Source organism: Gadus macrocephalus, chromosome 14 (genome assembly GCF_031168955.1).
Source record: "Gadus macrocephalus chromosome 14, ASM3116895v1".
In the NCBI taxonomy this organism is placed as follows: domain Eukaryota; kingdom Metazoa; phylum Chordata; class Actinopteri; order Gadiformes; family Gadidae; genus Gadus; species Gadus macrocephalus.
In genome coordinates, this window is record NC_082395.1 from 9,633,394 (window position 1) to 9,655,647 (window position 22,254).

At 44.8% G+C, this 22,254-nt stretch overlaps 1 protein-coding gene across 1 annotated transcript; it reads left to right on the forward strand.

Moving 5' to 3' along the window:
- Nucleotides 1-222: 222 nt before the first annotated feature.
- ext2 (exostosin glycosyltransferase 2) lies at nucleotides 223-22,140 on the forward strand. The gene is made up of 15 exons (XM_060071654.1): nucleotides 223-381; nucleotides 805-1,145; nucleotides 1,740-1,963; nucleotides 2,112-2,201; nucleotides 3,350-3,466; nucleotides 3,707-3,902; nucleotides 4,369-4,508; nucleotides 4,631-4,724; nucleotides 10,419-10,550; nucleotides 13,384-13,573; nucleotides 17,223-17,389; nucleotides 18,004-18,147; nucleotides 18,679-18,807; nucleotides 19,546-19,628; nucleotides 20,570-22,140. The coding sequence occupies exons 2-15, from the start codon at nucleotides 831-833 to the stop codon at nucleotides 20,706-20,708; spliced, it is 2,160 nt and encodes a 719-aa protein (XP_059927637.1). The 5' UTR covers nucleotides 223-381; nucleotides 805-830; the 3' UTR covers nucleotides 20,709-22,140.
- Nucleotides 22,141-22,254: the final 114 nt, after the last annotated feature.

Consider the following 22,254-nt stretch of genomic DNA (forward strand, 5'->3'; position numbering starts at 1 on the left):
TCAGCTGTGAAAATGTCATGGTTGAAGTATAGCATATTATTGAAATGAAGGAAAAAGTCCTCAAAAGGGACATAGCTTGAGGGTGTGGTCTTAATCCATAGCAAGGCAGCAAAAAAAAACTTGTTTTAAAGAGTATGTTTTTGAATGTGATGTAGGTAGGCTACCATGGAGCTTGTCACGTTCCTGTTGTCCGCCAGGGGTCTTCGTGTTATTCTCTCTAGCAGAATCACATTATGCTTGCAGTAAGAAGAAGAGTGGGACTTCCGCTGAGAAACACCGTTAGCAATCTTCATAATCCTTGCAATGATTTTTTTTCTGTTCATGAGATTGCTATGAATTGACACCGACATTTATCGACAGTTATCCTGTCAAACGTGGAAGGTATGTGAAAACGTATTTTGATAACAGTCCTTGCTTTAATGTTAAACGGTCCCCCAAAAAACACTAACCCGAACAGCTGTTATTAGCAAGCTAGGAAGGCAGTCGATCACAATAGCAAATCACTGTTTTGCCAATTCAAAAACTTTTTGGGAGGAAATTATATATTCGCAGTTGTATTACTTGTACTCGTACCCATAGCTTTTAGCCTTCACCTGACTCGCGGATTGGCTGATAACTTCCTACTATTGTTGTCGCACTGTTGGATGAGTCACATATCAATCAGCTTTACTCGTATACAATTGAAGTGTGGGTATATTTGTGTCTGTCTGTAGGTGTGGGTGTTGATGTGTTATACATATAGTGGCAAATTCAATAGGCTACATGTACGTACAACTAACCGTTTTGTTTGTTTGCTATGTATAGTTGGCTGGGATTTATCCGAGTGAGGGATGTGTGCCTCTGGAAAGTATAGCTCGCGGGGTCCGGCTCTCATCCCACGGATGAAGACCAAGCACCGCATATACTACATTACCCTGTTCTCTGTGGTCCTGCTGGGACTCATCGCCACAGGGATGTTCCAGTTTTGGCCGCACTCCATTGAGTCTACGGCCGACTGGACCTTGGACAAACGCAGTGTCCACGATGCACCATTGGTGCGCCTCCCTGTGTCTAGTCCAATACCCGAAAGGGGGGACCTCAGTTGTCGTATGCATACTTGTTTTGATGTTTACAGATGTGGCTACAACCCTAAGAACCGAATCAAGGTAATTATTCCCTCTATAAATGCCTACAGCCCTTTTGTATTGGGGTGTAAATGTAATGTGTCCTATTACACCTCTGTGATAAACGCCAATAAGGGCTTTATCACATTAGTGTAGTAGTAGTAGAATGGCCAAACACAGATTTATCTCTTGACATTAACTAAGGTCACTGGCATGCCCATAATCCTCGTAATACTTGAGCTACAACTGTTGGGGTTCAACGTTAACATTTGCCCAGTCCATTGGCCTTAATACATTTTTACTTTCTTTCACTCAAAGTTGTAGGTAGAAAATAACGTATTAACTTGTCCTGTTTCATCATTTCTTAAAAAAAAATAAAAAAGCCTAAAATAACAATGGCCTTCATGTATCCCATTTCTAGCGCCGTCCCGATCGGAACAGTGACTTTAAGAAAGTTGTACTGTCCGGGTGTTACTTTTTAGGCCCAGGCGATCAGGCACCCCATATTGTTTCAACATTTCTGCCTTCGTCGAAATTTTTTACACCTACACCAATGTGATAAAGGCCTAATGCTTAGTGTCTTACCTTTGATGTCCTCCTATTCATAGATGTATTGTTTACATGTTTGTCCTGAAGGTGTACATCTACCCGCTCCAGAGGTTAGTGGACGAGGTGGGCGTGCCCATTAGTAGCACGGGTCTATCCAGGGAGTATAACGACCTGCTCAGTGCCATCTCTGACAGCGACTTTTACACTGACGACGTGACCAGAGCCTGCCTCTTTGTGCCGTCTATCGATGTGCTGAACCAGAACTCCCTGCGCATCAGAGAGACTGCCCAGGCCTTGGCCATTCTGCCTAGGTAAACCAATCAAAACCTTTTCCTGAATGTCAGGATATCATTGTAATGTATCTTGCGTTTATTTGCCTGCAGAGTAAAAGGCCGGAAATATGTGCGGACAATTGTAGTTCAAATTCAAATTCTTTGTCTTTTATTATGTGTTTGTTAGATGGGACAGGGGAATGAATCACCTGCTCTTCAACATGTTACCCGGAGGGCCTCCAGACTACAACACAGCCTTGGATGTGCCCAGGGACAGGTGACTCCTGAAGCCCACCAAAAGTTATGGATCTTTAATAACTTGATGAAAGCGTGCCTGATAGGCTAGCCAGCGGTTTACATCTACACAAAAAAACAGCTGGGATTTTAGACAAGCGCTGCAGTTTCTATTTAAAACACTAGATGGAAGCACCCCATTAAGATGCCTCTCACACGATTTCCAGATGTTGATATAAAAAACACACATTGCCATAGGTTGAGCATGTGTTTATTCTTTGTTTTACATCTTAAATAATTGTAAATATTATTGAAAGATGATCGATATTATTTGATAAAGATTCTTGTCCTGGATTGAATGATTATAACTCGTTTTAAAACTGACTTTGATTTTAACTGCATTATTTCTCTCATATTGTCCCAAGAATCTACAAAATTCATTAATCAATTTTATATAAAAAATGTACGGTAATTTATAAATCAATAGTGAAATGTGGAACAAACAAAACGTTACATCGAGCTGCTTGTAACTCTTTCAAATTTGATATGAGGTGCATTATACAATTGCATTATACAATATATGAGGTGCATTTTACATCCCGGCTACATGTGTATCATTATGGATGTTTTTGTATCATTGTCTCGCTGTGTGCAGTATCGTCGGCCAGGATGTATTTGTATTGGCTGGTCATTTGGAGAGGAAAAGTTGGCTTTGACAAACACCCCAGATGATAAGCACTTAGGTGGGAGCTATAGGGAATTTCCTTGGCTCAAGCAGCTGTGCTCTGTTTTCTGCCGAGCCTTATCGGTACCAGGTGTGTGACATGAAGTGTGTGTCTGACCATCTATGCACTAGGTCCAGGTGGGACGGATTCCAAAATGGGCTTGTTGACCTGTACTACATTTGACTCACATAGTCGCTTGCTTGGTGTGGGAAAATGGATCTCTAATGATATATCTGTGTGAAACCACGAATAGGCTGAGGACAGGATAACACTTTCACCATCAATATTACTCAAGAGTCTTGTGTACACAATATTATAATGCCTAATGTATTACTTTGCTTTTTCGTAAAGTTTTTTTTGTATTAATAACGTGTAATTCAGCTATATACATAAACATGAGCTAAATGTGTATAGTATATAAACATGATGTGGAAGTGCATGCAAGCCGTGTTTGTTTGTGTTTCAGAGCACTGCTAGCCGGTGGGGGATTCTCCACATGGACCTACAGACAAGGCTATGATGTCAGCATCCCCGTGTACAGCCCCCTGTCTGCAGATGTGGAGCTGCCTGAACGACAGCCGGGGTGAACACACACACACACACACACACACACACACACACACACACACACACACACACACACACACACACACACACACACACACACTTTTAACTAGATATCATTAGTTAGACTTCTTTTTTGGTCTGGTTATCCTCATGGATTATTCCTCAAAGCAAACCAAATGTCACGTCTTTTAACTGAATGACACTGACCCAAGGTTTGGCCTGCCCTCGTCCCCGCTATGCCCCCCGCCCCAACCAGGCCACGCCGCTACTTCATCCTGTCCTCCCAGACGGCCATCCACAGGGAGTACCGCGGGGAGCTGGAGCGCCTGAAGGAGGAGAACGGCGAGGCGCTGCTCCTGCTGGACAAGTGCAGCAACCTCTCCCAGGGGGCGGCCTCCGTACGCAAGCGCTGCTACAAGAGCCAGGTGTACGACTACCCGCAGGTCCTCCAGGTGCGCCCACACTTCTTGGTTGCTTCTCGTCCAGAAGCTCTAGAATAGGGTTATAATCACAGCATAAGCATCACAATGACGGCTTTGAATGCGCGTGACACCGTGTGAAACCCTCCTTTTTATAAAGCACGGTTTGTTATATAAAATACAGGAACGTGTACAGAGGGGTCCCAAATCTGTCCCTTGAAGGACCTGTCCTATCTGTGCAGGAGGCGTCGTTCTGTCTCTCTTGAAGGACCTGTCTTCCGCTTTGTGAAGACGGCCTCGTTCTGTCTCTCTTGAAGGACCTGTCCTTCTCCTCTTTGTGAAGACGGCCTCGTTCTGTCTCTCTTGAATGACCTGTCCTTCTCCTCTTTGTGAAGACGGCCTCGTTCTGTCTCTCTTGAATGACCTGTCCTTCTCCTCTTTGTGAAGACGGCCTCGTTCTGTCTCTCTTGAATGACCTGTCCTTCTCCTCTTTGTGAAGGAGTCCTCGTTCTGTGTGGTTCTGCGCGGGGCTAGGCTTGGCCAAGCGACCCTCAGTGACGTACTGCAGGCCGGCTGTGTTCCCGTCGTCTTGGCTGACTCCTACATCCTGCCCTTCTCAGAGGTCCTGGACTGGAAGAGGTATTTACTCCTTCCAACCCAAAGCATCTGACGCTCAACACTGCATTTCCTTGATCTGTTGATTGTCTTGGTTACTTTGCACTGCGCAATAATTTGTCTGTTTTGAAAATTTCCTCCAATAGGGCATCAGTGGTTATTCCAGAAGAGAAATTGCCTGAAATGTACACCATTCTGAAGAGCATTCCTCACAGACAGGTGGAAGAGATGCAGAGACAGGTACAACTCAAACCTAAGCAAACACATAAAGAATGGAATATTTTGCTTAGAATCAATTACGATTTAACATTTAAGGGTTTGTCTCTGGATGTGCTATTTCATCAAAAACTAGCATAGACACTTTCAGATCCTCACACTTGCTTTTCACAAAGCTTTAGAAGGTATAATACTATTGTAGATGGCCAATCTAGACAGGTCATTTGATGGAAAACACACTTTCCTTATTTGAGAACCTAAATTTCCTCTACATATTTGTTCATCTAGATTAGACGCCTATTTGGACGTCCCTTTTGGATTTTCAAAAAAGAATTCTCACTATCTCCTTCTATTCAAAAGTAACATTGAGCCACTTTAAACGGCAGTGAAATCCCTCATATGAGAGAAGTGTATCGGTTCAAGCTGTTTCTCATTTGCCTTGTATCAACGCTGGTCCATTTACCAATTATGCTGGCCAAACACACATCGTAAGCCCACGGCTATTAGGCGATCTTGGGGTTAGATTACTCCAGACAGGGCTCCAAGACCTCCTTGGGGAGACTGTATGCTTACGGCTACATTTGCAGCATGAAGCTGATGTGTCCATCAACTGCTCCCACTGGTGTTAACTCTTATCTTCCGAGTATGAAGCTGGCACATGCGTGGTTTTCTATTTAAAAATGTGTTACCACAACTTTTAGAGGTAGATGGATGTGCCATTGATGAGGGAAAAACCTGTCTTGCATAAATTCCCTTTTTAAACACTACATTTAGTCTTTAACTGGCAAATCGTTTTTTTCAGTATACTGTGAAATCAATCAATTTGTATGTAACAAAGGTATTATTAAATTGTATGCGTCATCTAAAAACTGCATTGCAAGAAAATTGCCTGCAAGAAACTGTTCAAGGATGTTTGGTGTGCCAAGTTGGCCAAAGACACATTGTCAGACACATTGTCAGACACATTGTCAGACACATTGTCAGAATTCAGAATTAACTAAATGATCCAAAGATTGGAGTCAACACAGTTCAGGAACTAGGATAAATGGACGCCATTTATAAAGAATACCAACTGCTCTGAACCTAACATGTTTTGTATTGGCATATGCTTTGAGTTATCTCTGCCCATGCCTGCAGCACCAACAACGTCCATCATGCAGCTCGGTGGCATGGAACTTTATATATCAAACAAGTTCCTTCTTGGATTGTTGCAGCACTCTGCTTTAGGTTGCGAATGAAGCGTTGCTTCGTTGTAGATGGTCCGTTATTTGAAAGTTAAAGACATGAATATGTTTATGATTGTTTTAAAGCAGGATTTGTCATATTGAGAACATGCGTGTTGAGAAACTCAACACGACACAAACTCAAGTCCCTGCTCTAAGGAGGTTTACTGTGAAGCAATATTTGATGGTTGGCCATTTATATTTTTCCTGACATTGCATTCCTGCAGCCTTTTTGGTGGATTTAAGGACTGAGGATGCATTAAAAGCTTAAAGTTTCCTTCAAAGTGAAAACTTTTAGTTTTGGCTGTGGAGGGAAACAGCGCACACATACTCCAAAAGTGATTTCAAATTGGGCAGTGTGTCATCTTTCACTTTCTGATGACTCGTAATCATTCATTTCAATTTATATTGCTCCCAACCTCCGGTCGCATTGCACATCCACTGCTTCTAGTTTGTGCATTCTATTTGCCCTTGAAGGAAGAACTATTTTATGTAGGATGACATAAATTATGCCTATATTTAGCTAAGAGGAAAGGTGCCTGGCTAAACTATGAGTGTGCGGTTGGTGTGGGCCCCTGAAGTGGTCATTCTGTGTGGACTTGATCTATGTGGGCCTCCTTTGGGACCTGTACTTTAGAGGGCCCCAGCTGGCAGGATGAGGTGGGAGAGAAGGGCACATTTAGTCAGAGGTTTGTTTCATTGTGAATGGATGGAGTGACTTGAAGAGCCACTTTGTCTGCCTATGCCTGCGCACATCTGGATTCAGGAGTGCACAACACTGCTTAAACCATATTATTGGGTATAATATTTATCATTATTGCCCAAAAGGATGAGTGAGGGGATGAGGTTGATGGGATATGTTATCCAAGAATGGCATCTCGACGTTCCCTGGTTTTAAAGGTCATTCATTTCATTTCTTTGTAACTATTTGAGTGTACAGCTCAGTGAGAACCAGTCGAAATCGACTGGTATTTATTTAGTTCCAGCAGGGAATCATTCCTAGTTTCCGAACATTGTTATTGTTGTTTCCCCAAATGTATTTCATGTGTTATTTACATTGACTGACCAAAAGAGGGTTCAACAGCCGGCGCTTTGCCCCCAGGCCCTTTCCACTTTTCCACAGTGGATGACTTTGTTCTTTGTATAAAGATAGACGTCGCTTTGGGCTTCTCTGAAAGGAGTGAAAGCCATTCACTTTTTGCAAATCAATAAGTCTTCTCCCGAGTGGGCGACAGGCAACCCCTCCCATGTTCGGTTTGAGGAGATTAATGTCATCTTAATAATGCCTTGAGGGAATTTGTTATGCATTCCAATATTATCTAAACTCAGACCTTTCTGACCTCTGATGAGCAATTGAAGAACTCGGGGGGCAAAAGATCCTCAAAAGAAGCACTTTGGAGCGGTATGACATCAGAGCGGTATGATTCTTTGTACACGCTGAGATTACAGTCTTAATGTGCGTCTGAAGGCCATTGTGCAAACACCTTTCTTGAAGTGGCCTCTGATCAACGTTAATAGACAACAGCTAAATGTTCCCAACTAAATGGGGACGTGGTGACATTGATCACGTCTTAATTCGATCCATCATGCTTGTTAAACTGACCGCACAAGTCAAGAGGTCATTGGGCACAACAAAGATGACCGCTTGGCCACTGCCTGTGAACGGCAGCTTGAATTTGAGCATGTCGTTTTCAATCTCGAGTTGACGTTTTGACGTTGATTACTTTGTCATACATTGTAAAGGCTATGTGTTAAAACTGGATGTTTGTTCACAGGGTTTAAAGGAGGCCTCTGAGGCCCTGTGCTTACCACGGGGTCCCGTGAGTCTTGTATGGGTCAGACTCCTGCTGCTCAATACATGCAAGCCTTTTATCACATCAGTCATGCCCGTGTCAACAGGTTTTGCCCCATATAATGACAAGTTGCCGTATTGGAGTTTTGTCATTGCGCGGTTGGCAGGTTGCTCTGATCTACTACTGTGGGTACAGACTGAGAGAGCTGACCGCACAAATCCAACCACAGTACTCGATAATTCACATGTGGAATTCACATCCAAAAATGTACAGAAATTGCCACACTGAACGCTCCCTGCATTCATCTGTCAGTATTTTCATTCGTCCATCCGTTCAAATTGTCCATTTATTTGGGCACACCTTTTTGAAAGATGGAATCGGTGAAACTTAATCGTATCTCCCCAATTTGTCGCAAGAAAGCACTGTTGACTGGCTTGGGTAGATGAAATGAAGTCCTCTGCTGCTGTCAGTGTTCTCCTCCGCACCCACAGCCCTGTCTCTTCCCCCCTCATAAAAATTCCTGCAGGCGCTAGCCAGGGGAGGTGTGGCGGGGGGGGGGGGGGGGAAGGGTAACAGTTTGCCTGAAAGACTTTGTGCCTCCTCCCCAGTCGGAAAGCAAACTTTTATCACTCGCTGATTTATGAGCCGCCCGGTTCCCCCTATCTCAAGGGATTGGAAAGACCTCTTGAATTCTCTCCACCCACACTCTAACACACACAGAAACAAATGATGAAAAAAATCGAGATAATCTCGGAAAGAACTGTGCGCTAACCAGCTGAGATAGGGTCGGCTTTGGGGATTGCGTTCAGAGCTGTGTGGGAATGGGTGTGGGGGCCGTCTGACAATTTCCAGAGCAGTCAGTAGAGTAAAATATGGGGGCATGTGACGAGAGGAAAAAAATTGAGGCACTTGTTTCACAGTTACTGTCTGGTACACTAACAGTCAAGCACCTGAAATGTATGTACAGTCACGCACTTACGAAGTGGTGGTGCAACCAAATTGAATTTACTGCTTTTTGATACTAACTTGTGGTTGCTAAGGGACTTTGAATGGTAACAAACTTATGCATAGGTGGTTTATCCCAGTCAAGGTGCTCCAGATACTGTTGAGCTGCGGCCTTTGAGCCAGGTCTGCACGGTGTTACATGGTGACTGACTATAGGTCGGTCTAAATCCCTACATTTTACATGGAACCACAGGACAGGCTGTGTCCTCATCCTGTCTGGCTCCCAGCGTCTCCTAGCAGGGGATGCAGTAGTTTGACGCTTCGTTAACCCTCAGATGCTCCTCTGCGCTCTCCGCTGTCCCTTGAAGTGTTTTAATAGAGCGGTTCTCTGGAGACCGGACCTGCTTGTAACAGGAGCCTCACACTGACAAATGACACGTTGATGTTTTTACGGCCAGGCTCACAACCACACAGGCGGCCTCGGCGTTGATGAGGGACAACTCTGCTGATTTGAATTAATTTGTCGCCTTCACAATGTGCTCAATTATACAGCAAAAAGGCCTTATTCCTTTTGGATGGTGCAAATAAAATAAATGTATAATAAAGTAATGAATTGTATTCGTCCAATAAAAACAAATTAATAATATTGCTGATGTTATCGGCTCTGGTGACGTTAAACGGTTGACTGATAAATGATAATTCAAATTAAGGCTTCACTCAACCATATGCCATGCGGGAGCTTTAGGTGTGCATTCCATTGTTAATCTTGTGTGCAGATTCCTCTCTCTAGCCTTAATGATTTGGTTTACATGGTAATCTGTTAGGGGTGTAACGGTACACAGAAGTCACGGTTCGGTACGTACCTCGGTTTTGAAGTCACGGTACGGTACAAGACGCTACGGTTCATAGGGGAACATTTGAAAAAAACGCTTGTTTGTCAAAAATGGAGAAAGGCAGTAGATCAGCGGCAATGAAAACGAAAATAAACTTGGTTATGGCATTTGCATTTCTAAATTCCCAGACAGGGGTTGTTGAAATAGTGTCGTGAGCTGGGTTTGAACAGCTAGTTATTTATTTTTTTACAGCAACGGTGATAGTAACACCTGGATGGTGCCTTTTCAAATGTGGGTGCATGTTTAAGGGCTGTACGTAGACACAGAGAGCCCTCTCCGTAGCCGGAGAGCCTGTCGGAGACCCTCTCCGTAGCTTACGTGCGTATCCAATATTTTTTAATTATCCGTTGACGCAACGGAGACGGCAATGGCTGTGCTTGGTCCTCTAACAAAATCATTTCTGGAATCACTTCTCCGGTTTGACTTTGCACCTTATTTCCTTTGTAAATTGTTTACTTTGCACATTAAGGACCAATAAAACACCAAATAAGATTTGAAAAGCTTTAGAGGTTTACTTACAACACTACTTACATGATTTGTAGTCAAGATATAAGATCGATCGGGCAGCGAATTGCCTACATCCCGACGGAGAACTGCGAATGCTCGAGGGGCCTCTGTAGTTACGGAGTCGGATTACGGAGTCGGAGACGTATACTTTTGCTCAACAGTTCGGGGGGGAACTCTGACTTCAAATTTTTTATTCCGCATCGCAAAACAAGCCTTTACATTCGCCATATTAACGCTATGTACGCCACATTTACGCACCGCGGTCCACCTCTGTAACCACCCAAAAGTGCCTTTACCGTGACCGTTTGGTACAAATACGTGTATCGTTACACCTCTATATCTGTTTTCTTTTCTCAGGCTCGATGGTTCTGGGATGCCTACTTCAGCTCCATGAAGGCCATTGGCATGACAACCCTTCAGATCATCAACGACCGCATCTATCCGTATGCTGCGCACACGTACGAACAGTGGAACAACCCACCTGTGGTGGTAAGTGTACCTGAAGCTGGGATGTTATAATAGCTTCATAGTATTTGACTGGATGTGGCTGTGTAGCATTCGTGGTGTGGTTGATGTTTTCGATACAGAGTTTGTGAAACTAAATTGCCCCCAACTGACGCAGCCTTTCAAGGTGGGATTGTTTTACACACCTTGGTTTTGTCAAATATTTGATGCCTTGAATGTTAAAACAAGAATTCAAGGCAGCCCTTTATGAAGTTAATATATTTCCTTATAACAGGGATGTTGGGAAATGTTGAAAAAGAGGAGGCCTTAAGTTTCTTCTGGGCTATCCTACACTGGCCTCCTTCTTTAAAACCTTTTTTTTTTTTTTTTTAAGATTTTTATTCCAAGTCTACTACATTGCCACATTCTGTGGCATTGCCACCTATCCGGGAAGCCTCTTCCAAAACGAGACCCAGCATTTATCTTTTCAAGCTGTATGGAATACTTCCGAGAGCTCCATATTAATTTGCGGTGGACGGCGAAGGGTTCCATTTCCGAGACTCAAGTCCCCCATCTCGCCCCTCTAAATAGAGCCTTAACCATATGGATGCCCCGCACGGCAGCGTTTGACGCACGGTGCCCCCCCGCCGCCCTGTGCCCTGCGCTCAGGCTAACTGGGTGCCAGTGAATAGCAGCGTGAGAGTGGCTCTGGTCCCCCTCTCCCAGGGAGCCACGCATGCGATGCTGAGCTAGGTCGGTGAACGCCCAGCTCCAGCTCGTCGGCAGCAGTCAGTTCTTGTCAGCAGTTCTGCGCGAGGATTGTGCCTCCAGTGTGGTGAAAAATAAGTTCCTGCATGTCTGAGTCATGCTTTGTGTGTGTGTGTGTGTGTGTGTGTGTGTGTGTGTGTGTGTGTGTGTGTGTGTGTGTGTGTGTGTGTGTGTGTGTGTGTGTGTGTGTGTGTGTGTGTGTGTGTGTGTGTGTGTGTGTGTGTGTGCGTGTGTGCAGCATCCCTGTGGTTGAGGGAGTGTGAGGCTGCAGACATCCAGGCTGAGGGCCCATCTCTCAGGAGTTGTTAATCAGTTTGAGGGGTTGCGCCTCCTACAGAGGCAGTGGCGGCGCATGCATAATGGTGCCTGTGCATATGTTCAATTAATGTGTGTTTACCCATTGGAAGTCAACTTCAGCCAGACTCCAGCGTTGTTGAGTAAACCCAAGGCGCCTACCTAAGGTTTTGCATGGTTTAAACAATGCCATTGCTGGAAACACAATGCGATTGATGGGTATATCCTAGGACCCCTGTGCCATAGACTCCTTACAGGATCAATTAGGATTATAAGCAGACGACTTCTTAGCGACTTGAGTCCGCCTCCTTTTAAAGGGTAGCTGAATCAACAGCTATTCGAACGTTAGAATTGACATTGGCCACCGCTGTCAGAAGGTTCGGTCCGTGCATCCATCCCCAATCGGCTGTCCATCAGCACCACACAGGCCTCTGGGTCTGTGCTGCAGCCACAGGAGACTAATTGTGGCAGGGTTCAGAGCACTGGCCGTTTGGGCTTTCAAAAGAGAGATGAAGTGCTTTCTCCATGGATTCAGCGGACAGACGGTGAGAAGAACTTGAACTAAGCACTAAATAAATCAGGCAGCGTTGGGTTGTTTTTTTTCTCCCGAAGTTTCGGGGATAGTAATTGAGAACACATTTCCCAGGATTGCTAGTGCATTTCAAGGGGGCTGTCAAGAGCAAGGGGACAGGCTGTCTTTTGTTTTTGAGCTTGGAATGTAGATAGTAAGCGGAGCTCAAACGTTTTTTAAATGACTTTGAATCCAGGCAACTTGCCTAACATTTTGCAAAATATGGGCAAAACCCAGCACAGGTCTTTTATTTTTTTGTCTCTTGTGAGCATTATTCTTTTCTGTTGCTCTTTTTGCCCGGTAAGCAAGGAATGGTCTTAGCTAAACTTCTATATGTGTGTGTTTCATCTTGGTGCCCTATATCAGCGAAAAAAAACTCTGCTTCTTTTAATAGAATCTGCTTTGCGTTTGAACCAAGAGTTGTAACAAGCGCACTTAACAAATTTAAGACCCACTATGACACTTTGAAACATGGCCTTCTTTTCATCTCATTTATGTAGTCCTGACAAATGACTTAAGTGGTCTCAAGCACTTTTTTGGCACGTATGTGTTGCCCATGTACGTTTAATTATTCCCCCCCCCCAACTTGGCTCGTGTGACAATGTCAGAACGACCACAAGGAAATTTCCACTTTCCAGTAAAGCAAGTTTTTATTAGTGCAAGGAGCCACTGATGTGGAGAATAACATCGAGGCTGGTGTCACTGCTGACAGACTTGCACCGACGCCAGTGGAAGGAGCCACTCAAACCACTGGCTCGTGTTTGCGGGCACCTGGGGATAAAGCAGCAACGTGCAATCGGCACACTTCAAGAAGGCCACAGATTTAAAGTGTCGGATCTGCACTCTCTCCATCCCACGCAGACATGGTGCAAAGCCGCCGGCCTGGAACACATGGGGTGGGGGCGGGGAGGGCAAAACTTTCATGGGCTCCGATAAAGGGAACTATTTCATGGCGCTAAACTTGCGTCTTCCAGTGTTTCGTGTAGAGGCTATGACAAAATGTGTTTCAAAATATTGTTTGTTGGTTAACGGTTAATATCATTTGGGTTAAAAAACGGTATCTACTGGATGATTGTGTAGCCTCAATAATTGATGACGAAATCATTGAACCTCCATTATTTCAAGTCTTGGAAGGTTTTACTTGATCTTCTTCTTCAACGACTACAGTTTTAGAATAGCATCCACTGTGATACTACTACGATTGCCTGTGCTGAACGTCCTGTTTTTCTTGTGGTTTTCCCGTAGAAGTGGTCCAGTGTCAACAGCCCCCTGTTCCTGCCCCTCATCCCTCCACGCTCCCCGGGCTTCACAGCAGTGGTGCTGACCTACGACCGCATCGAGAGCCTGTTCCGGGTCATCACGGAGATCTCCAAGGTGCCCAGCTTGGCCAAGCTACTGGTGGTGTGGAACAACCAGAACAAGAGTCCTCCTGAAGGTGAGGCCCTTGTCAGCTCCTATGCATTGTGTCTTTCTACACCACTGCTTCATTAGCCATTCTTTAGTTGGTGCTCTCTCAGACGTTGAATGTGCTGTTACTGGGCGCTCTACCATCGACCTTGGCACCATGCTAGTTGGTCCTCCTAGCAGAGTGCCTGCTCTGCTAAGGTGAACTCCGGGCTGCTGGCGAGGTGAATGTCCTGGCACTGTAAACCGGCCACTCTGCCAGGGGTGGCGATTGGAAACAATGATTAGGAAAGAATCTGGATCGATGGGACGAGTCAAGAATAATTTGCAACAGGGATTTCCCCTGTCCCAGTGTACTTCGGCGGTTGACTGGGCCACTAAAACATCCCTGTCGTACAATATATTCCGAAATGCGACACCCCGGAGTGGTTTCTTCCAACTATGATTACATATTCGTAACTTTTTATGTGTAATATCTGCCTAAAAGGCCGAGGTGTCTCGTTTATTGAAAAATAGTGCACACCCTGTGGTTGTTGGGAATAAGCAGTAAGTAATTAAATGTCAGCTGTAGTTTTTACTTCCTGAAAGGTTATTTATCCAGGATAGGGTTCCCTTCACCATGCCCTGCCATGCACCCCGACATGGATCAGAGTAGGATAGTCTCAACATTTTATAATGATGTTTTCATATGTGTGCTGTACGAGTGTCATTATTGCTCGCCTTCTTTATATTACGGTTCCCTAAACGGTTAAAATATGTAAGCGCACACACGGCTCCAATCCAAGGACCCATGCAAGGGGAAACTCTGCAGAGCGCATTGTATTAAACTGCCAACTGGGTTTGTGTGGGAGCAGCCGTCTTTCGTCTGTCTGTCTCCTTCCCTGCCTCCCCTGGTGTGTCTGTCTCTCTCCCGGTCTCTCCCTACCCTGGTGGGGTTTAAAGCCCCTCAAGGAGCACCCTGATGTGCAACAGATGAGAGGTAAACACCGAGAGCAGCAAAGACTCCTCCCTTTGAGCTGCAGCGAGAGCCGTCTCACGCTGGGGAGGAGAGCCAGGCTCTCTCTGGCTCCACTATAGACAAGAGAGGCGGTGCGTAGTGCCAGCGTGGGACACGTCGGCTCCAAGGCACTCGTTTGTCGACCCACCCAGGCCGCCCCCTGTCCGCTCACGCACACCCAACAGCCCGGACGCCTTTTCACCGATCAGACCTTTTTAACCCGGGCATCTGCCCGTGAAGGCGTTTCCCGAAAGGCAACGGCGTTCATTAAAGTCGAGCAATTTGCGCGTCTGGGCCCGCGGGTCTGCCTGCCCGAAGCTCACTGCGGCTGCAGCTCCACCACTAAGGAACCACGACAACGCGCCCCCGCAAATATGATAAATGTGTCGGGGCCAGCCGTTAATAGTTTGATTAATGCCACCACGTGCTGCAATTATTTGGCTCCACTTGGCGGTGAAGTATTCAACTGGTCCCGGGGCCTCACCCGGGCTGACGGCTGAGCCCCGCCCTCGGTGCGACCGGCTCCCGGCTGTGATTAAACCCTTCCTCCCGCCGTAGCCGTGTGCTTGGTTAACGACGCCGCGCGGCCACTTTGAAGTGGCTCCTAATGGGCCCGGCCGCGCCGTTTGATTAGAGGCGTGAGCGGCGCCTGGCTGGGGCTTTGTGACCCATTAGAATTAACAAGGGGCCGCGGACGGGTCAGCCTTTTAACGGGCCGACCCAGTGGGGAGCGGTCCTGCGTGGCGGTGGACGCCAGAAGAGCCGCCTTTAATGTTGTTGGACTGAGATGCTCGGATTTAGTCCCTGTAAATCAGAACATTTTGTTAATAAACACTTTGTCTTTATTAACTTTAGAGGATATATAAGAAAGTAAAATGGTAGCGATCTGGACTGCATGGGTTCACCGGTTGTTCTGAAGTCAGGATTTTAGCTACCATGACTAACTCTGAGCCCCTGGTTTAAATGTCTGAATAACAAAAATATGTGTGTGATGTCGCCGCCATCCTCCAAATTGGTCTTGACCAGACCGGGGAACGCCAACGAGAGAGGGATGCACAGGGTTTAATAGGGGCTTGGGTCTGTCAGGCATCATTTTGCAGCAGTAATGACGGGACACACAGTTGTGTCATGCGTCTCCACCACACTGCGTGCCATGGACGGTGCCCAAGCTCTTTTGAAACGCTGCAGAAGCACACCCCCGTTGATGTGCCTCCACCAGAATGCTCCCGCGGTCAGTCTCGCTCGTGTGTGAATCTGGTGCATAGATACCAGGCTGGGGAGCCCTGTCAGACCTTCCATCCCATTTATTCTTCTTCTTCTTCTTCCAGGGATCAATTTGACTGCATCTTGGCTTAATGTGCCAGACCTGTCGATGCAAAGTCTTAATTCATGCATGGCTTTTGGAAGGTAGCAACGGGTTGTTGGAACGTCCCAGTGGTTCAGTTTGTAAACTGTATTGTTAAGGAAAAACTTGGAAAGGAGAATGACATCAATCTTTGTATGGTTGCGTTATTGTTTCTATGATTTTTGAAATCACTCAACATTCCACTTAGTAATAATAATAATATTGGCTGCTTCGTGGGTTGTCCAAATGTTTCCATGAAAGTGAATCCCCTCTTTTAGCTCCAACCAAACAAATAAAATACAATTTCTAGGAACGGGTTGGTGTTATCCCAATGGTTAATATCGTCAGCATCCTTTTCTATTGTGTTTTTTTTTTTAAGCTAGCTTCCGTCTTTGTGAATGAGCATTATAATGAGCGATGTTAGCACACACCGTCATTTTAGACTATAGCCGTGTTCACCCCAAAAGTGAAGTTACTCGCAAGTATGACGCAGGGAGTAACGAGGGGCTTAGCGGGCACAAAAGCCAACATTTCTTTCCGCTAGCCCTGCCCGAGGTTACCGCCATCGCGACTCAGTACTTGTTGTGGTAGTCCCGGAGGCGTCGGAGAACACGACGCCGTCGCAACACCTACACTACACCAACCGAAGGCGTTAAAGATTCGCTGAATTTGACCTCCTTCTCCAGGAGCAGGTTGACTGCCACTTATGTGATTCAATCAGGACGCCAGTAACCCTGAGAGGATCTCGACACTGACAGGCTTTGATGACACGGCTTCATGCGCATTGCATGCCAAAGTTCAAATATTTCAACTCAAGTTATCACACGAATTAGGTGAATCCTCGTTGTTCCTGCAATCAGAATCTCAAATGGTATGTCATTCGCGTGTTTCGCTTCGTGCAACTGGCAACTCCCGGCGAGAAATTCTCATCTATTCGCGTCTTTGCATTGACTTTGTATGTAATCGCACCGCACAATAATTTCGTGGTACTTGACGCCAAGAAACGAACGGTACTGGAGTTTGGAAGGGAGTGGAGCGTTCACAAACTGGGTGGTGGAGACTGGCAAAAACATACATTTTACACCTGTACCGTGCATGGCTTTATGCACTTTTTTATAACAGTAAAAATATGGCATAGATACTATGTTCAAGATCAAAGAAGACATACCAACAATAAAACACAAAAAGTACGTTATTTGGATTGTTGGATCATGTTTAAGAATCCAGATGGAATTGTGCAGTCTTCATGTTCCAGATTTGATCCTTGTAACACTCTATATATCTATAAATATCTGATCACATCCTTAAGGTCTCCTTTCCTATTATAATGCGTTGCAGAGTCTCTCTGGCCCAAGATAGCTGTGCCTCTCAAAGTTGTACGCACCAAAGAGAACAAGCTGAGCAACCGCTTCTTCCCCTACGACGAGATCGAGACGGAGGCAGTGCTGGCCATCGATGATGACATCATCATGCTTACGTCCGACGAACTGCAGTTTGGCTACGAGGTGAGAGGCGTTGCACGCCTATACATTACATATGTACGCAGCATTATCCCTCATTGTCCTTCCATTAACTCTGGCCAATGTAACCAGACGTTTCACACTGATCCCCGGAGTTTAGAACCCAGGTCAGGGAAACGAAGAGTCCAGTTCTGTGGTTTGTGGAGGGTTTGAGCGGCTCCTGGTTAAGGAGGTGTTTGATGTGTGTGTGAGATGATAATAGGCCCAGGGCTGACACTTTCCATGGGTGTAGACCGACGCAGCTCCCCTCTGCTCACCTGAAGGCATTTAGAAGCCATTTAATACAATTCTGCTCAATTTTGAGGATCATTACGTTGAATGAAAGGCGGCATACCATAGAGGAGCTGTCCATCTGGCTCCATGTTCCGCTGACTCCTGCTCTCACTACCAGGATTAGACGGAGCGCTTGGCATAAGGGTGTGTGTGTGTGTGTGTGTGTGTTTTAGAAATTCTGAACTAGATCTCTAGTTTTTTCGCGTCATTAGCTACAAGCCAGAAATGGCCCAAACGGCTTCATTATAAACGTAAAGCCTACTGGTAATGCTCTCCTAAGCTTTTCATGAGAGACGATGTGCCCTTTTGGTCTGCCGTTTCCCCAGGTGTGGAGGGAGTTCCCAGACAGGCTGGTGGGGTACCCTGGCCGCCTGCACCTCTGGGACCACGAGATGGGCAAGTGGAAGTACGAGTCGGAGTGGACCAATGAGGTCTCCATGGTTCTCACCGGAGCAGCCTTTTACCACAAGGTAACTCCTACCCCTGGATCACGTCCCATATTTTTTTGTACGGATATTACCGACCTCTTTCCAACATTATTCTACGAATCCTCAATAAAATAAATGTGTATGATCCATATGGAATCGATAATAATGAATGCCATTCTAAATTGGAGAGGAATTAAGCCACTACAGTGAGCTTTTTGCCATTTATTCACCGAGGTAGATTTCTCTCCTTTATGGACCCAGAGAGGATGTGCAGAGACCTGGATAGTGCCACCGACATGGCTTGGATGTGCAAATGGGTTAGGTGGGGAGTTTACCGTTTCCAGAGATGATTGAGCATCCAGACTGTGGGGCAAAGTTTATCAAGACGCTTCCCCAAACATTCCTCACATCAATCTAGAGTCGTGCACACTTTATAAAAAGGTCAAAGGTCGGGCTGACTGTTTGAATAATGGCTTTATTTTTATTTGTATGGATGTCACACCAATCTACATAATCTCCTGCTAAATGATATCATCTGCTAATGGTCCCATGGTCTCTTCGTCCCAATCCCAGTACTTCAACTATTTGTACACATACAAGATGCCGGGAGACATCAAGAACTGGGTGGACGCACACATGAACTGTGAAGATATCGCCATGAACTTCCTGGTTGCCAACATCACTGGCAAAGCCCCAATAAAGGTGAGGGGAAACACACACACTGCATGCTCTCCCTGTTCCCGATGCTCTTCAGGTCTAGTGCCCGCTGGGGGAGGGAGAGGCAAATCCTGCATCTCTGTGTCCATGCACGCACGCGCACACACACTTGGACTCGCACACTCACAGGTGCAAGGGACCAAGCTAAAGCCCGGCTTTAAACCTCCCTTATCTGGGTGTCACTCACTGGCACCCCCCCTCAAACTGTGTTTTTCCTTTAGCGAGCTAGGGCTCACACACACCCTGCCAACAAATCAAAGACTGCGCTCCCTTGCACCGCAACTACATCCCTCTCTCTCATGCACGTGAGCACGTACACACACAAACCTCCGTGCTGACCTAGACCCAGACCATCTTAGACTCTCCAGCGTGGCCAGTTGGTGCAGTGGGTGAAGCCTGTGGAGTCGTGATGGCGGACGTTAACAAGGCGAAGGCTATAAAGTGGGCCAGTAAAAGACAGTACAGTGTTGCTGCATGGCATGCGCCGGCCATTAATAGGGCCTGACACACACTAAAGAGCGAGAGTGAGGCAGACATGGTCGGGCACTGTTATTCCATCTTGAGCAGCTAAAGTGTATATATGTAAATATATCTATATATGTATATATATGTATATAATTTTTTATATATATATCTTTATCATCACTCCTGTCAAGCTGAGATTTAAGGAATGTTGACTTTAAACTAAGTTATTGTAATGATTTGACTTCTGCTTCCGTTCAGGTGACCCCCAGGAAGAAGTTTAAGTGCCCGGAATGCACTGCCATTGACGGGCTGTCCCTGGACCAGACGCACATGGTGGAAAGGTACGCCGTAGCAGCCCTGAATCAGTCACTCAAAACTCTCAGCCAATTGTGCAGCAATTACGGTAGTTGATTTATGCAATTCTTGATTTAAGGGAATAAAGTCACTAATACAGTAGTTTAGGAGCCATTTATGCTACTTAATATTTTTCTAAAAGTTCCAAACAGCATCTCTACCAAATTAACTCAGTGGAGCACAACAGTTGTAGCCTTTCAAGACAATCATGATAGTCACGTTTGAGTTTTGCAATGAATATCAGTCTGCCCTTAACTTCGTAACAACTTATTTCCAAATATGGCCCCGGCCTTACGTTGTCCTAAAACAACTCAAACAAATCAACAACGGCCAAGCAGAGTGGACTTGCCCAATCCTGTTGGCCTTCCTTGCATATTTCAGGTTATCCTTTTACAGTGTTGCACAGTCTATTTTTGTCAAAAACAACGGTTTGATTGCTTCACTCCTTGGGCGTCTTGCATTGTTTTCCAAAAATTTTCTGCCTATTCTCCTGGTGCGGAGGACGATTGAGCATATGTAAGCAAGGCTTGGGAATGGAAAGAAGGCCGACTTGTTTGGTGATAGAAAATGTTTGTTAAAGTAAGAGGAATGTATGTCTAGATGCATTCAAATGTCGCTCAAACTTTGGTTTTTACATCTTGTAACGATTACATGTTATTTCTATAACACTCAGAAGTCAGATGCAAGTTTTGGCGAAATTGACTGTACATTCCAATCAATCAAGACATCTTGAGTCCCCTTCTTTTAGTATCACTGTGGTCATTTGGGTAGAGCCCTTGTATTCTGTATTGATCTAATCGCCCAAACACATGAATTTGCCAGGAGGGCCCGCTGGGATTCAGTGGTTTAACTGATAACACGGAGATGACCTTCCCCCAAAAGATGAAATGGTCACCGTGAACCAGTTTTTTTTGCACGTCACCCACAGATCTGAATGCATCAACAAGTTTGCATCTGTGTTCGGCACGATGCCTCTGAAGGTGGTGGAGCACCGCGCCGACCCAGTCCTCTACAAGGACGACTTCCCAGAGAAGCTCAAGAGCTTCCCCAACATCGGCAGCCTCTGAGCCCCCCAGACCCCAAGCCCCCTCCCCTGTAATCAGATCCCACCTTGGGGTCTACACAAGGATTTTGTCCGTTTGAGATTGTACTTGCATAGCTTTGTTTCTATGATTTCTGCATGTTCGACAATTTTGACTATGAGGCTATTGAAAGAAAGTGTTTTACTGGAGTTTTTACCCTTACAAATCTGCTGCATTGTACTTTGTTTTATTTAGTTGAGGCCAAGACATATTTTTGAATTTACATTCTTTTTTTGCTGTTGACAAAGGCTGTTCATGTGGCTTAAAAGTGGCCCTAATCAATCTTTTATAAAGGTGTCTCATGGAATCTGATCTTCTCAATCCTGTATTTGGTCCTAAATCAGATACAGGTCCGATGTTTTGCAATGCGACCTCAGAATGAACAGTCATATCGGATTCATGCAACCTTTACCAGCTCTAGATCTATATTTGTCACTATTCTGCACATAATCTGATCTGAGCAATAAATAAAAGACCAAGACCCCTCAAGAATGGGATGGTGCTAGAAGAGACCATCCATGTAGGTAGGCGCTAACCAGTGTATAGAACACACACACACACACACACACACACAGTATAGCAACACACAGTATAGCAACACAGATTAGGATTGTACAGTTTTAACATGTTTTTAATGACTAATGGGTAAAAATGTCATTTTAATTTATGATGCTCATTTTGTTCTTTAATTTCCCAAAGCCCTTCTTTTTTGAATGGTCACATGACGGTTATATATGTATATAAAGCTGTGATGTTTGGAAAAGGTTATTGCAACAATTAATTACTTTTCTATAAGTTCTTAGTGAGAGTTGCAGGTATTTTACTGTTGGCGATATGTGGGGGTTATATCATTGATGGATGAGACGCAAAGTTCATCTTTAAAACAAATGCAAACTTTGTTGCTGGTCATGTTTAGTGTATTCTGAATTTTCCAAACTAAACAGGGTTTATTCAATCACTTTTCCAGCAAATGTCCTCTGATATTTCAGTAGTGGTCATTAATAATGTGCACACCATTGAATATATTCCTCTGCTTGACGTATTTATTAAAATTTGATGTATGTGCACAGCAAAAAGGGAACAAAACATTCGGTCATTTACAAATTGTCCTCCTTTTTTATTTTTTTTTAAAAAGGATTCTTTATTTTGAAGTCGAGTGCTTTTAACCTTTTTATTCTGTCATTGCAATTGCTATAATTATACAATTATTTATATCTATATCTATAATTGTATAATTATAAGTTTATAATATTATAAATATTGCATTGAACTCAAACCTTTTTCCTTTGCCTTGTGACGCTTGCGGCCAATTTTTACTTTTGTAAGATGTATAGTGTGTGTTAAAATAACTTGTGTTGTAAAAACAAATCTATATAAACTATATAATACAACTTTTAAATAAACATGAAAAACATGATATCTGGATATTGTCGTGACTCCTCACAAGCTTTCACTGCATAAGTACAGGTTATTTGGTCATACCATGGGCACATATTTAGGATTTCCCCTTCGATACATCTCTCTATTTTAT